The 16678-nt window shown below is 39.6% G+C and overlaps 1 protein-coding gene across 2 annotated transcripts in view; it reads right to left on the bottom strand.

Moving 5' to 3' along the window:
- The window catches only part of ttc17 (tetratricopeptide repeat domain 17), a 30487-nt gene extending 13833 nt beyond the window's left edge, over positions 1-16654 (bottom strand). Inside the window, exons 1-9 of one of the 2 annotated variants that reach the window (XM_082535298.1) lie at positions 16409-16654; positions 15764-15853; positions 15444-15613; positions 15213-15324; positions 3732-3863; positions 3227-3336; positions 2984-3131; positions 2451-2590; positions 1997-2157 (exon numbers count right to left, since the gene is read on the bottom strand). In XM_082535298.1, coding sequence (XP_082391424.1) covers positions 1997-2157; positions 2451-2590; positions 2984-3131; positions 3227-3336; positions 3732-3863; positions 15213-15324; positions 15444-15613; positions 15764-15853; positions 16409-16579 — 1234 coding nt within the window. In that variant the 5' untranslated portion in view covers positions 16580-16654. Of the gene's footprint in view, positions 1-1996; positions 2158-2450; positions 2591-2983; positions 3132-3226; positions 3337-3731; positions 3864-13889; positions 14965-15212; positions 15325-15443; positions 15614-15763; positions 15854-16408 lie in introns of those variants that run through there. The other variant, XM_082535299.1, reaches the window with a different exon arrangement.
- Positions 16655-16678: the final 24 nt, after the last annotated feature.

The following is a 16678-nucleotide window of genomic DNA, read 5'->3' as shown; positions in this document are numbered from 1 at the left end:
GCGCATCTCTTTGAAGAAAAATAAACATAAAAATTAAACAAACATGGCACTGCTTTCACTTTATACACTGCGTTATATTCCTGTTAATTAGAATATCTGGCTTTTATTCACCTGACCTAACACCTAACCTAGCAAAATCTTTCACTCCATTCATTGTATCTGCATGGTGGGTGTGAATAACACGCAAAATAACTCTAGTAAAACTCGAGTAAAATACTCGACAGCTGTGAGATTCCTCTGTGACATTCTACATAGAACACAGGTTTTGTCACTGTAGAAAGACAACTGTCTGCCTTTATTAATCACCGTGTTTATTGGAAATATACTTTTTGACCAAATGTCTTTATGATCTGGTTGGATACGCTGATGCGCTGCAAGGCTCGCTTTTATTGACATCGGAGTTGATTTTGGAAGATTCACAATTACACAATTTTTTTTGGTCTACATGCATTAATTATACTGCAGGTGGCCGGATAACTCAACATACAGCAAATGACTATGTTGCTTTGTGGTTCACAGACAACTCTAGTGCTCTCTTGGCAAATCGTTTGTTCAGACTGGCACCAATTCCAAAGTATTTCCGAGCAGTGGGATGATGATCAGCTTTAAGGCACAAGCTCTTCAGCTTCTGCAGTGTCAGACATTTTCATGGTGCTTTAAATCTATATTTTAATGTTGTTTAATCTTCTCCTGAATAATCCAGGAAACTTCAAGCCGTCAGCTGCAGTAAACAGCTGTGGCACATGCAGGTAAATGGCAAGACACTGATTTAGCAAGTGTCCAAAGGTTGATTCTGTTCATCTGGACGTAGCGTTTTCAGTGGGAGAAACATTTTGTCACTCATCCAAGTGACTTCTTCAGTCTCAGCTGACTGCAGGTTTTCCCAATCTTATAAACAGTACCTTTGAATAATAGCTGAAACCAGCCCACTGAAAGAACAATGGGCTGGGAGGTCAGTTCCTTCATCATGATTATGCAAATTCTCATGACCATTTATCAAAGACCACTGATCAATGGCCATGAGTACCCTTCACAGAGAGTTGGGGAATGGCTGCAATCACAGCATTGTAGGATGGTGAAAGATGTACCCTTAGGCCCCCTCCTCGATTCAAAGATGGTCTTTCCCTTTTCACGTAAATGGCCTCCTTGACTCCAGTCTCAGCTGACCTGCAGGCAGCTGAGACTGAAGTAGTCACTTGGATGAGTGACGAAACGTTTCTCCCACTGAAAACGCTACGTCCAGATGAACAGAATCAACCTTTGGAGATTTACTTACCTGGATGATGGAGAATGCATCAAGACAATTTAGCAAGTGCTTAATTTACTTTTTCTTGGTGTTGTACTGACAGAGAACACACTTTTAATATCGTTCGATCGCATTCAAATGATTGTGTGGAGCCAAAATTGTGATCGAGATAAAGTTTTGTTTAATTTGTTTTCTCGTAGTCTACGTTACAGCCAAACCTGTTTTTGCACCTAACCCCAACTAAACCCTACTTTTGTTTTTTTTAAAGGGACCATGTGTAAACCTAGATTAATGTGACTTGACATCTTGCTGAGTTGCTCATATTGTGAATTTGCTTATTCATGCTTGAGTTCATTTATGAGTTTCACAACTTTACAATCATCTCTACTGCACCTTGACAGCTTTACCACTTCTGCTATGTGAAACCAAGTAATAAACTTTGCCCTCCTCAGAACTGATACACATCAGTTTGCAGTAAAACAACTGGCTGAACAAGTCGCTTCTTTTTCACAATTATAAAAAATGCACATTAATTTAGTATGTAACAAGCTAAACCACAGCCAGCCCAGGGTCCTCATATTATCTTTTGACCTGGTAAAGCAATTAGCTTTCTCCAAAGTAGAACGTAATTTGCTGCAAAACTCATTAACTGAACTGTGCGATTACACTACTTTGCAATAATCTCATGACTATCCTAAATGTTCTCTTTCCTGTTCTGTTCTCGTTTAATTCCTGTATGTGGCATCTCACCAAGTTGGGCTTCTTTGGCCATCTGGGTTTCATGGATAATGTTGCGCAGGATTTGTTCTTCCTGCAGCAGCTTGTGTTTGTCCAGCGCCTCCTGCTGGCGAAGGTAGTGATCATGCTGCTTTTGGTACTCCTTCAGCTCATTCAGTGTCCGCTGTAGGGACCTACAAATATGGAAAACAAAGAGGGGAAAAACAGGACAGTTGGTAGACATGGATAAGTGTAAAAATAGTCCATTGGCTGCCAGCTCTGCACTTATTTTAATCACATATTTTGACTTCCCTACAGGTACGTCTATGTGTATTTCTTGTAATCACTGAACAACCTCGACATACAGCAAATGACAATATATTTTCATTGCAAGGCTTTTCTTTGACATTATCAGTAACAGAAATGTACAGTAAAAACAAAAACACAACCAAAATCACTTAGAGAGTGTGTTAAAATGCTTGTGTACCTGTGCTGGGCTTCCAGGCGTTGCTCCAGTTTTTGCTGACACAACACAGCATGCTTCCTCCTTAGGGCCTGTTCATAGCCTGGCTGGGCCTGCAGTGCCTGCTCGTAACACAGCACCGAGTGGTTGTATTCCCCAAGCATCTAGTCAGACAGCAACATAAAGCACGACAGATACAGCAGAGGTCAGACTTACCTGTTTCATGTAGCGACGCTTTGCGAGCACAACAGAACGATAAACAGACTAAAAATATGTACAGACTAGTACACTGATAGAAAGCCTGGTGGACACAAAGAGAAGTGTTATATAAAAATACATTTTGTAAAATACTGGTACTCCCCGTAAATATGAAAACTGTTTTACAGGCCTTGCTTGTAAATCCACTGATAGTCAGAAATTTTCTAAAATACTAGTCCGTAAGAAAACAGGATTTTGATAGCTGGATTTTGATTCTCTCTGAAACCTAACTACAGTGAAATTCAGGAAATGCTGTGATAAAACATTCACTGTGGCTTGAAGGTTTCCCTTTAACTTACAGCATAAATGTTGCCTAAAGTGTAGTGACTGGTGAAGAGGTCTGAGGTAAGGTCGAGGGCAGCGTGGGCGAGGATAGCAGCATCTGCTGAAAAATGGGCACGATGTAGGATGTTGGCCATGTTAACCAGGGCTATATCCTTGTGCTGCCTACAGGAACAACAAACACACAGATACACCTGTAACCACTCGCACGCAATAAACTAAATATTACCGCAAAACTCGTCTGACGAGCCTCACAGTACCTTGGGGAGAAATGCAGAGCGCGCACAACACAGTCCACGGCCTTCTGAGGCTCATTCTTCATACGCCAATAAAATGACGCCATGTTGTACAGCACCCAGGACGACGAATTCTGAAACACACAATCCTAAAGTTATGTGTCTTTTTATGCCTTATGAAATACACAAACTGCCAACTTTTAAGGTTCTACAGAATTTTAGCTTTTCCTCCTCCTTCATATTGTTGCGTTGGACAGTAGAGCTCAGTAACCTTAAGACTCACTGATAATCTGTGCTTCAGAACGTGTCTGACCTTGCACTCAGAATGACTATTGCTTCAATATTTGGGTGTCATAAACCAATCATCTGAACAGAACAAATTTAGATAAGCAGACATGCAAAAATTATATTTGGACCATTTGCCAGTACTTATATCATACTCCTACACCAACTCCAAAGGAAAAAAACAAAAACAGTCACTTTTTTTGTTTTTAAGTATACTGAGTAAATGTTTCACAGAGACCCTTACCCTCAGTAAGCCTTCATGGATGCGATGACCCACCTCATCAGCACTCCGACCCAGCTTAGGAGACAATGAACTAAAAATAGGATCCTCCTTAGAAAGAAGTGGGGAGGTCAGGTTTGCCCTCTCCTGTACACCCTAGAGGAGAGAGAAGGGGAAGACAATTAGATCATATTTTAGCAGGTGATCAAACAAGCAAAAAGGCTGAAGTCTCCTTGGTGCTGTACACCTAGGACTGGGCGATATATCGATTTTTTTTAAAATATTGATATATTTTTATACGAGATATGAGATGTGACTAGGGCTGCACGATTTTGCATAAAATGAGAATCACGATTTTTTTGCTTAGAATTGAGATCACGATTCTCTCACGATTTTCTTTTCCAGTATAAATATTTATTGCACTTATTAGCTGCACATCAACTTCGTAACAGTTGAGACTGAACATAAAAACAATAAATAAACATAAAAACAACAAATGTCTTACATTTTGTCATTGCCGCAAAATGTTGTACTGCTTGAAATTCCGTCTCCACCGTTGCTCGACGCTGCGTGTATAGAGCAGGTAGTGCAACAATAGAAAAATAGTTGCGGGACGGCACTGTGTAGCGTTTGTCTAGGGTGTTCATCATTTTCCTAAATCCCTCGTTTTGCACAGTGTTGATGGGAGCCATATCTTTGGTCAGGTGATAAGTGATAGCCTCCGTAATTTCTTTGTGCCTGCGGGAGTTCGACGTGTATAGGGAAGCGCTGTATAAGGTTCCCGTTATTGATGTTTGGGTGGTTGACCGGGACGGATTTTCTCCTGTCACTTTCTCCTCATCCCTGACGTGCTCTCGGTTGTTTTTTCCCTGCCAATTTTAGCAGCCAGCTTCTGTATCACGTGGTATAAGGCTCCGCACTCGTCATTTGTTGAGCAGGAAGAGTGAGCGCTTGTTTTCATGCAGATTACGTCCCGGATCAAAATGCGGTACAATCGTCGTCGTCTTTTCTCTCTCTCTTTTTTTAAAAAATCGTTGTCATTTGGAAATGAGATCGCACATAAGTATGAATTGAGATTGCGATTTTCTAACGATTAATCGTGCAGCCCTAGATGTGACAATATCGTTTATATCGATATAGTCTATGTTACGCTATAATTTTACTTGTGGAGCCGCAAGTTTGCCTCTCTTTCGTCCACTTTTGTCTCTACGCAACGTTACTCGGCCTCTCCTTCACTGAACAAAACTCCCCCTCCCCCATCGCTTCACCTGCAGGCAAAGACAGGATGGACACGGCAGCTATCAAAGAGGAGCTGGTCGGTAAAAAGAAAACATTTGGAGATCACTATTTCAGTGCTGGCACGGTGGTTAGCACTGTTGCCGCACAGCAAGAAGGTCCTGAGTTCAATTCCAACACCAGGCCGAGGTCTTTCTGTGTGGAGTTTGCATGTTCTCCCCGTGTTTGCGTGGGTTCTCTCCGGGTACTCCGGCTTCCTCCCACCGTCCAAAGACATGCAGCTTGTGGGGATAGGTTAATTGGATAATCCAAATTGTCACTAGGTGTGAATGTGCGAATGAATGTGAGTGTGAATGGTTGTTTGTCCCTGTGTGTTGGCCCTGCGACAGACTGGCGACCTGTCCAGGGTGTACCCTGCCTCTCGCCCTATGACAGCTGGGATAGGCTCCAGCGCCCCCCGCGACCCTGAAAAGGATAAACGGAAGCGAATGGATGGATGGGATGGATATTTCAGTGCTGTCAGCGTAATGTTAACGCCATAACTGCAGTAACGTTAACATAAATCTCTGTTAACGAGTTACCGCGGATCGCCCTGTGGGTGGGGCGGGATGGCATTAACGAGCTAACTGGGCTAACGCGTTGACGCCTAAAATCCTTTCATTTTCTCAAAAATTGACAGTGCGCCTTATGTATGAATTCTGGTTGTGCTTACTGACCGCGAACCGATTTTATGTGGTACACAGTGCTCAGAAACCTTTCAAAAAAATGTTTTGGTACGACTTCGGTAAGCTACAAAAGCTGCACTGCTAAGGCTATCGAGGAGCCTCGCAGAGTAGTACGTACTCTGCTTCAACGTAATATTACCGTACTGTGTGTGTATAAGGACCACAAATGGCACCTGTTAAGAGACACGGTTACAAAGAGGATTTCAAACTCAAGGCTGTCAGTCAGTAGAACTTGGGAACAGAGCAGCTGTAAAATCTGTCTTTGTTATTTACATTTTGACTGCACAATTGTGAGCTTTTTGTTATGCACAAAAACAACATTGTTTTATTTTATTTATGGAGCATTATTATTTAATAAATGCTGATAATTTATTTCTGAGTAATTTTTTCTTGTACATAAGATTAGATAAAACTTTATTAATCCCTTGGGTGGGTTCCTCTGGGAAATCCGGTTTCCAGTACAGAGAAATATATAAATAAAATATACGAAAGGGATAAATGTCCTCCTGTTTCCCCTCCACAGAGGAGTTAAACAGTTTGATGGGAGTTTTTAAGTCTGTTCGTTGTCGTCTTTGGGAGAAGCAACCTGTCACTGAACAGACTCCTCTGGTTGTTTATGGCCATGTGCAGAGGATGCCCAGCATTGCCCATAATGTCCAGCAATTTTTTCTACACAGTATGTTAATAAAAGTGCCCATGTGAGATTTGGGACAAGCTTTGACTAAGAACTCTCTTTTTGTTCTTACTTTATGGCTTTAAAAAAAATATCGAGATATATATCGTATATCGCCATCCAGCTAAAGAATATCGAGATATGAATTTTGGGTCATATCGCCCAGTCCTACGTACACCAAACATCAGAGCAGATGAAGTAGAAAATATTGCGTAGGGGTGGGCGGTATAAACGGTATACGGTACAAACTATATAAATTTGGCCAACGGTAGAGATTTTGACTATACCGCTCTACCGCGATAGCGCATGTTGATGGTGTCATCAAGCGGCGCCGGTTTTGGTCGAAAGCATTGCAGCGGCTGCAAACAATATCATCTGCAAATGATGCCGGGTGACAGTAATAGCAAAGAGACGAAGCACTTTTGGAATATGGGGTGTCACTACCCGATCGTACCAGAAACCCGATCGGTACCACGCATGCGCAAATCTTACGTCACTTCCCCTATTTGCCAACATTGCGATAGTTAATGTATTTTTTTTTTCATTCAAACCTTTGTTTAAACCTCAGTGCAATACAAAATAGAATTAAACAGTACCATATTAATGGTGTTGTACTTGCAAAAAAAATTGCATACCATAGACAAACAAAAGAACAATTTTCAGAACCTACAATATAAATATGCAAGGGGGAAAGTACCTGATCAAGCCAAAGAATAAAGTGATTGAAAGATCTTGATTTTTTTTTCACAAACACCAATAGTTTTTATAGCTTTTGGGTTAGTGGAGTTCTTAATTGAATTAAGATACTGTACAAGTTCAAAGGAGAATACATAAAAAGAGGGATGTCTTCCTAAACATTTGGACTTGTGAATATGAAATTTAGCCATTAAAATTAACAAGTTAATCATATATCTGTTATCAAAGTTGAATTGTCTTTGTTTTTTGTGTAGACCAAATAAAACACATTTCCAAAACAGTACAAATCCTTTAAATAACCGTGGTTATGCTACTGTGAAATAAAGATCTGACAGATTTATTGTTGTTCTTAAAATTGCTTAGAAAAGCAAATCTTGCCAACAAAAGTTTGTATAGGAGATGCCAACAGCCTGTGGAATGAAGTGATATTAGGTTGATTCTTAAACAGCATACAAACCCCTGATGGTATTGAGCCAAATACTTTTGTATAATCATGACGATTTATAGCTAAATTGAAATGTAAACAAAATTCTTCACAGGAGAAAAGCATACCATTTGAATCAAATAATTGGTTGACTAAAACAATGTTATTCCTAAACCAACTATCTAAGAAGAGAGATTTTCTTTTAAATAAAACATCCTTGTTATTCCAGATAATAACTGTGTGGACTAAAGTTATGCTAGTAAATAAGTGTCCATGCTAAAAAGCTTGACAATGAAAAGCAGAGATTTTTATAGGTATTTTATCAATATCAAAATTACAGGTAAGGAAAAATTCAGTGCCACCTAACTTAGAAAACATGCACACAGGTATAGTATTCCAAATGGAAGTAGGATTAGTAATTAGATTCTTTAATCAATTTATTTTGAATGTGTTATTTAAAGTGTTAAAACCTAACACATTAAGTCCTCCATTGACATATGAGTTCATAAGAACTGTTTTTTTAAATGTAGCGTGTCCTATTTTTCCAGATAAAGTTGAAAAGTAACTTATCAACCTCTTTTATGAGTTTATTATCAAGGTGCAATGCCAATGCAGCGTATGTAAGACGAGAGATACCTTCTGCTTTAGTTATTAATACTCTGCCTTTTAACGACAAATCTCTTAAGAGCCACTGATTAAATCTGTGTTTGAGTTTCTCTAGAATAGGATAGAAATTTAGAGTGATTCTATTTTCCTGGTTTTTGGTTATTATGATACCTAAATAACGAACTTATTGTTTTATTGGAATGTTACACAAAGCTGTTTTCGAACATTCTTTTATCGCCATAAGTTCACATTTAGGAATATTCAAGTACAATCCAGAAGCTTTGGAAAATATGGAGATTGTTTCAATAGCAAGAGAGATTTGATATTCATCTTTTAGGAATAATGTAGTGTCATCCGCTAACTGTGTTATGAGTAAATCTTTGCCAATTAGCAATATACCTTTTACATTGCTTGATTTTATATGGTTAGACAATAGTTGGGCAATTAATAAAAACAGGTATGGAGAAATGGGACAGCCTTGTCTTATCCCTCTTTGTATGTTAAATCTGGGTGAAGTGCTGTTTGTTAATTTAATACTGCTGTTACTGTTATGGTATAATGTTTTAATCGCTGTAGAGAAGTACCAAAACCATACTTATCTAGAGCTTGAAATAAAAATTCATGCGCCACCGTATCGAAGGCCTTGTGGAAGTCTAAAAATAATATGAAACCATTGCAATTTATGAGGTCAGAATAATCAAGAATATCTGAAACCAATCTAATATTGTTAGTTATATGTCTTTTGGGCATAAAGCCAGATTGTGTTTCATCAATAACAGAGTCAAGAACCATCTTAAGTCTGTTAGCTACAATTAGAGCAAATACTTTATAATCATTATTTAGTAAGCTAATTGGTCTCCAATTATCAATCATTAATAGGTCCTTATTAGGCTTCGGAATCAACGTGGTCAAACCTTGATTCATCATAGTGGGAAGTTGTTGGTTTCCTATGCTTTCTGCAAATACCTCAAGAAGAAAGGGAGACAACTCTTCAGAAAAAGTTTTATATAATTCTGCAGTAAGACCATCCGTACCTGGAGATTTATTATTTTTTAATAGCCCAATTGCATTTTTGACTTCTTCTAATGAAATGGGTTGATCACATAATATAGAATCTTCTTGGCTGATAGATTTAACATTCAGCGATTCTAAGAGGTGATCTACAGCTTCCTGAGAAAATGTAGAGCTATAAAGTTCATTATAGAAATGACTACAATGTTTAGAGATTAATCTGTAATCCTCTGTTATTATCCCATTTATCATTAATTTGCTAATATTATTTATGCTTGAGTGTTTCTTTTCTAAACTGAAGAAATAATGGAAATTACGCTCACCTTCTTCAAGCCATTTAGATCTTGATCTGATAAAGGCTCCTTTTGCTTTGGCTGAGTATAAACAATCTAATTTATCTTGTAATTTAGCAAGGTTCAATTTATCCTCTTCAGTTAAAGTGTCAATTTGTTTATTAGATAACTGTAATTTGAGAGATTATATTTTCTTCCTCTAACCTTTTGGATTTCACATTAAGGCTGCCAACCTTCCTTAAATATTTGCCAATTACAAATTTTAATAATTCCCTAAATTTTCTTGAGCTATAGACCAAAAGTTTGAGATCAGATCTTTAAGATCCTTTTTCACATTGTCTTTCTGTAATAATGAGCTGTTGAGTTTCCAATATGTAAATTTAATAACAGAAGAATTAGAAGGGAAGTTAAACAGAGGGAAGGGCATTAGGGAAGTTAAATTTATTTTATTATATATGGCTTTATGATCTGTTTCTGGAGAAGGCCATGCACCTACATCTATGCTATTGATGTCAAAATTCTCTGAAACTAACCAACAGTCTATCCTTGAATGTCTCGAGTTAGAATTGTTGCACCAAGTAAACATTTTGGACTGAGAATATTTGAATCTCCAAATGTCTGTGTGTTTTAGGTGTACCATAACAGTTTTCAATGTAGTATTAATTCTGTTCGAATGTCCTGGAAGAAATTTATCTAATTCAGCATCCATAATACAGTTAAAGTCTCCACCTAGTAATAATTTTGCATTTGGAAATTTATTTAACCAGCTAGATTTTTTTTTTTCCAATCGTCAAAAATAAATGATCATTTTCTAGCTTCGTGTTAAACCCATATATGTTAGTTACAATTAAAACTAAATCATTATATTTTATGACTTGACATATGTAATGACCTGCAGAAGAAATGAGGGTCAGGGAATATTGAAGAGTTTGTGTGAATTTCAGCACCATTTACAAAGCCTCGACCTCCAACAAAGTAAGCAGATTTCCCTTCTTCACATGCTTTCTTTATAATGGGCCACAGCTTCAGTCTGTTTTCTTTGTCCTCTCTCGTCAGGTCTTCAGTGAACCGCAGATGATTATATTGAAGGAAAGTATTGTTCTTGGCAGCTTTCCACACAGCATCACGAATTCTCCTTGAGATGAACTGGATGATGATCCCTCTGGGTCTTGGGTCATTTTGTTTTGGTTTCCCCACTCGATGAGCGATGTCTAAGACCTCTGGAAGCTTTTCCTTTTCTGCTGGCAGAACCGTTTGGCATATCTCAATCACTTTTGCGCACACATCTTCTTTCTCCAACTCCGGTACCCAATACAGTCTCAGGTTCCAACGGCGGTTGTAGCGTTCAATTTCAGAGATGCATTCGTCACATTTCTGTGTAAGCCACTCGTTTTTCTCAATGACCATAATCTTATCACTTGTGTCCTTTCATTCCGTACGAACTGTTCCTACCATTTCTTCAATGGCGTCACTTCTGGTGTTGATCAGATTGATCAAAGTGTTGACTGCATCAGCTTTCAGGGAGTCGCCATCAGAGTGACTGGTAGACAATGTTGGTTTTTTTAGCCACTGGAGGCTTGGAAGGCGTAACTGGTAGTGGTGGAAATTCTTCTTCAACCATCTGCTGACAATCCATTTCTTTCATGTAGCTATGGTCGCTAGCTAGCATGCTAGTTGCATGTGGTTTGCCCGAGTTACTCAGCCTTTTCTGAACAGATTTCGACATGTTGTTGTTATTAAATTTGGATTCAGATTTAGCAGGTTTTATTGCGCTGATCTTCAAAAAAGTCTTGGAAGCTAGAAAGACGTCAAATAGGTGCTATAAAACTGCTTTATAACATTCTAGTGCTGAGAGCTCGAAAAAAATACTCCTCTTCACGTCGCCATCTTGCTCAGCCCCCCAGTTAATGTGTTTGAGTGACACGGTTAGCGCCCAGTTAGCTCCTAGCATTTCTCAACAGCTCTGCCTCCTTTTCAACTGCCCGAGACATTTAAACAATGGATAATCCGTTTACAAACAAATTCATGCTTTTCTCCTCAACAGAGAGCGTCCCCCATTTTAACAACAGCGCCGTAAAATAAGAAGAATGGCGCAGAATGTGTCACGTGAAGATTCATCAGCCAGATTAAGTGTTTACTGACAATTGACATCATCATGACTATTCCAACAATCCTCTCCGCACAGAGAAGCATAAACACACTTGACTATCACTAAATCAAATTAAACATGCATTTGTAATGGCGCTACTTCAGTTTACAATACAGTTCATTCACTTAGTCAGCAGGTGGCGGTATCCTCGTACACTGGGGAGTAAACTGCCATTAAATGAAACAGAAGAAGAAGAAAAATCTGCACATGCGCAGTACAGATCGGGTAGACTTTGCACATGTGCAGTAAGGATCGGGGAGTACTGATCCGTAACTATCTTTTTATTTTTCATTTTTGTCTACATTATATTGAAATGTTTCATTATTGCAACCATTTTAAGAGATAATTATTATTGTTAACATCTTAACAGATACTCTGACCCGTAACGGCCGGAAGTAGACACCTTTCGCATATGCGTGGTACCGATCGGGTTTCCGGTACAGATCGGGTAGTGACATGGGGAAAGCCCAAAACTGCACTACCTCCACTTCCGTACCATTGATTCATTAATGCTGAATTCTCTCGCAGCTGCTCTTCCCACGTTGTTGCAGTATATTAATGACTAACCTCATATTATGGATGGATTATCTCAGTTGTTCTCCTGAGTGAAGTTTGGTCCGTTTACAGCATCCTGCCATGCAATTGCATTTGTCTCTAACCACCAGAAACCCTCACGTTAACTTTTATCGAGTGGAAAAAAGTTAGCGTTCGTCCTTTAGCTTCACTGTGCTAATGTTATGCTAACTTTTGCTAGCAATCACGTAGCACATCATTATATACCAGCTAGTCCGACTTCAGTAACCCTACAAAACGTCACTGCTGTTTAGTTTTCTGTCTTCATTTATGTTGGAAGTGATAGCAGAGCTGTACGTTTTAATTTTTTGAGAAGTCTCTCAGTCAGAACATGCTATATCAACACTGATCATTTTATTAAAGATAAAATAATTTAGACAGTTTTTAACGCTCAGTGATGCCGCAGTGTTTGTTTGACTTTGGGACCTGAAGAAGAGGGAGTTTTGGACCCAGATTACTCCGCAGGGCTCCTGACTATGGCAGCTGTAATGCTCCGGCAATCCATCAAGCAGTGCGCCTTCATAGTCTACCAAAGTCATACTAAAACATTTTTGAACAGATTTCTGCGCGCCGTGTACCACATAAAATTGATTCGAGGTGAGTAAGCACAACCAGAATTCATACATAAGTAGGGATGGGTATCGTTTAGGTTTTATCCGATACCGGTGCCAAATCGGTACTTTTGAAACGGTGCCAGTGCTCAAACGGTGCTCAAACCGGTGCTTAAAGAATGGAGAACACAAACTTTGTCCAAAAACCTCTCATGTTCAGCTGTTTTTTTTTGTAAAAAGATAACAATGTTAGCCTTTTCTGCAGCTATGGGGCATATATGGTATCACTCATGGCTGGAAGCAGTGCTTAATCAATGGAAAAAACACAAACTTTGTCCAAAAACCTCTCATGTTTAACTGTTTTCCACTTCTTCTTTGGTCATTTTAGCCTTTTTGGCCAGGGTGAAGAGAGTATCTGCCATCAAACAAGAAGACAGCCGCATGTAGCTATGATGATGTTTGCTAGTTCACCTTACATGCATTAATGTAATAACGTGGTTAGCCTACTCAACGTAAATTACACACGAACAACATTAAGCTACTCACGCAGAGAAGAACGGCTGCTGCTGCCATCAAATACGGCGCATTTCTCGGCTTTTAAAAAAAACGCTATGCGTCGCCAGGTGTTTCATGAGATTCGAGGTGTTACCTCCTTTGACAGTATCACAGTATCAGCTTAAAGCACTTGTTGCTTCTGAGTTTGCATATTTTGCTGTGAAGTACAGCCAGACTTTTAACCGCTTCGCCTTGGACATTTTTAATCTGTAGCTCTGCGCTAACAGAACGTACGTACCTGGCCCCACCTACTATCCTCGGAAACGTAAAACAATTGGCTAAAAGTGTATCACAGCTCAGGAAAAAAAAGCACCGAAATAAAGCACCGAAATGTGCGCTGCTTTTCGGTCTGGTTACTACCGTTTATGTCAGAACGACACCGGTACCCATCCCTATACATAAGGCACACTGTCGATTTTTGAGAAAATTAAAGGATTTTATGTGTGCCTTATAGTGTGTAAAATACATGATACAGAAGAAAAGAATTTATCGCGATATATATCGTTACTGCACATGCTTCAAATTATACCGTGATATGGATTTTAGGCCATATCGCCCAGCCCTACTATTGTGACCCCATTTGACAGCAGTCTGCAGTAAAGACTCTCACAATTACCTAAAATGAGACTTGTAAAAACAAATAAAGTGAATAACATAAATACAAGCTTGACACAGTGCAGTGGTTATGACCTTCACATTACAGCAAGAGGGCCCGAATCCGCCAGCCGGATGAGGCCTTTCTGTGTGAAGTTTTCATATTCGGGTACAGGACAGTGGTGATTAACGTGATGTGAATGATTATCAGTCTCCCTGTGATGGACTGGCCAAGCTGTACCCCGTCTTTTGCTCTCTCACAAATGGGATAACCTACATCCACTCCACGACAATGAATTGGAAAAGTAGTTAAGAAAATAGACAGATTGAATATAAATACATGTTTTCCATGTCATTTAAATTGGTCCTGTTGTTTCTTATTCATTTACTACCGTCTCCTTACGCATAAAAAAGGACTCCTAGTCTACTCTTTGCAGTGTGGAATACAGCTTATTAATTTAACACTGGTATCAGTACAAATCCTCTTTTCCAATGTATGGGAATAGTATTGGAACTAGAAAAACGTGGATCGGTGTGTACCTAATTAATGATAAATTTCTTGACATTGGATTCAAGGAGAAATTTAAATTCAAACATCATACAAGTAAGTTTGTAGATAAACTGCAACAAGGGGTTGGTTTAAAACAAACAAACAACAGTGGCATCAACATCCACTTATACCTGGCAAGCTTGACCTACCCAAACAAAAGCAGCTGCAATAAATATATATAACAAATCTAATGCCATTTAGTTACATTGTTTTCTACTGTGCTTAGAAAATCACCAGGACCTTGAACCTTTTTACTCATCAGCATAGTTTCCCTCATAGCTCCTATGATCTTTTGCTCATACTGAGGCTGCTGCCTTGTGGCTGGCTGGCTCTGAGCTCTCGATGGCTTTAACTTTAGCCTCTTTGCCTTTGTTAGCTTCTTTAAAATGTTTAAGTACAGCTGGGCGAGGGTGTTTTAAGTGTCTAATAAGGTCTGTTGTTTATTTTAGCAAACTCTGCGTCTTCACTCACAGTAAATAAATTCTAGTTAAAGACATGTTAGCACAAGGCTGCAAGTGTGGGCATGACTACCTGCTCACGTTACCCATCTGTGTAACAGACCGGCTCATAATCAGACCCACATGAGACAGACTGGCTGATCTGGGATGAGCATGTCGGAAAACAGCAGATTCCAGTCCCTGGCTGGTCAGATGGTCCATTTCTAGTAATTAAGTGTAAAATTGGCTTAAAGCCTAATTAAACAAGAACTGCCATGTAATTCCATGCAACTCTGCAATTCAGTTCCAGAGGTTAGGTTCAGGATAACATTTCAAAATATTTGTTGGGAAATAAAAAAGCCATGCAGATAATACTTGTCATCAAGCGGCCCTATATCCTCACAACAGATGATGAGCCTGGTGTCTACTCACCCTGAGGTGCTGGAAAGCATGGATACTATAAGGTAGTTCAAACACTTTTCCACAGTCTGGCTTCTCTAGATCTGGGGGTAGAGCAGACCTGGAATCAATGTAGTCTTCAGGGCTAGAAAGAAAAGAGGAGAAGAAAAGATGACAATTTCATCATAATCACACAGAGGCCGTGAAGTTATTTAGGAGCAGAAACCATAAATGCATATTTAAAAGCAAAATAATGGCACAGACCTGATGTCTTTGCTTTCCAATGAGACATAAGTGCCATCATACAGATCCAGGTCTCCCAGGGGTACCTTAGCCATTACACAGTCTGCATCCTCCTTGTAATGCCTCTGCTCCAAACCCGTATCTCGGTCCTCATTCTCCTCAATATGAATCTTCTGTGCCACTAGCTGCTTCTGCTCAACAATCAGAAAAGAAGGCAGCAGTGAGGCATGACAAACTGGAATTGGATCTTAAATTAAACGACTGAATTTAATTTAATAATGTAGTGACACAAACTACGGCGAATGACCAGCATGAATGAAAGAATAAATGGGTAAACCCACCTCCAGCTTCTTGAGGTAGTTAACGCGGGTTTCTTGCCTCATGAAGATTACAACATCGTGCGGGTGTTTCAGATTTAAAGGGGAGTCCACCTGAAAAGCAAACAGCGCGATCGTGACCGACGTGCTTAGCTTCGCTTACTTAGGCCGAAAAAGACTTGGGCAGTTGATTAATCTCTGATATGACAACATTCAGATAGTGTGGAGTCATTGATTTAACTAGTGCGCCCGATTGTTAATTTCACACACGCACACTCGTCTTGTCAGACGCTCCTAATACACATAAATACGTAATGTCCCTGTCTATAGTCGGCACCAAACACCACTGACGTTCTGGCATATCTGCAAGCGCCTTCCAATGGAGGCATACACACTGTCATAAAAATATAAGTGTTTATCTTGACCCGGTTAACCAAAAGATAAAGGAACTAGTCTGATAAAGCTAAACCACTTGGTCAAACAAGCGGGATTTTAATATCCACGGAACTTTCTTTCTAAATCCACAGTTGCTCAAGCTGACAAATGAGTCGCACCGAGTTAAATTATTATAAGTACTACAGTTACGTTACAGTCGGTGCTATGAAAAATAGTTAGCTTCATAAGCTAGCAGCCAAACGTAAGCGTTAGCAGGTCAATGAGCTGTCATACTTGCTGCTGAATTTTTCCGTCCTCTGTGACAACCCAGTGGGTCGTAGCCCCTCCGGAGTCCACTGCAAGTATACACAGGAGGATGAAAAGCTTTCCATGTAGCGACGTTTTCCGCGAATAGTTGACACGGCAGGGCAAAGACTCCGGGCAGATTTTCCTGAGGTCCGCCATTTTTCTATCTCCCTTTTTCTTTTTCTATTTTTTTCCTGCGGCAACAATAGACTCCCACCAGGAGATGGCGCTCGCGTCTGCAAAGCGCGAAAAAAAATG

The sequence above is a fragment of the Aulonocara stuartgranti genome, assembly GCF_965226115.1.
Source record: "Aulonocara stuartgranti genome assembly, chromosome: 1".
Classification (NCBI taxonomy): domain Eukaryota; kingdom Metazoa; phylum Chordata; class Actinopteri; order Cichliformes; family Cichlidae; genus Aulonocara; species Aulonocara stuartgranti.
The sequence above is the reverse complement of the archived record's forward strand: the minus strand, read 5'-3'. Positions and strand labels throughout refer to the sequence as shown.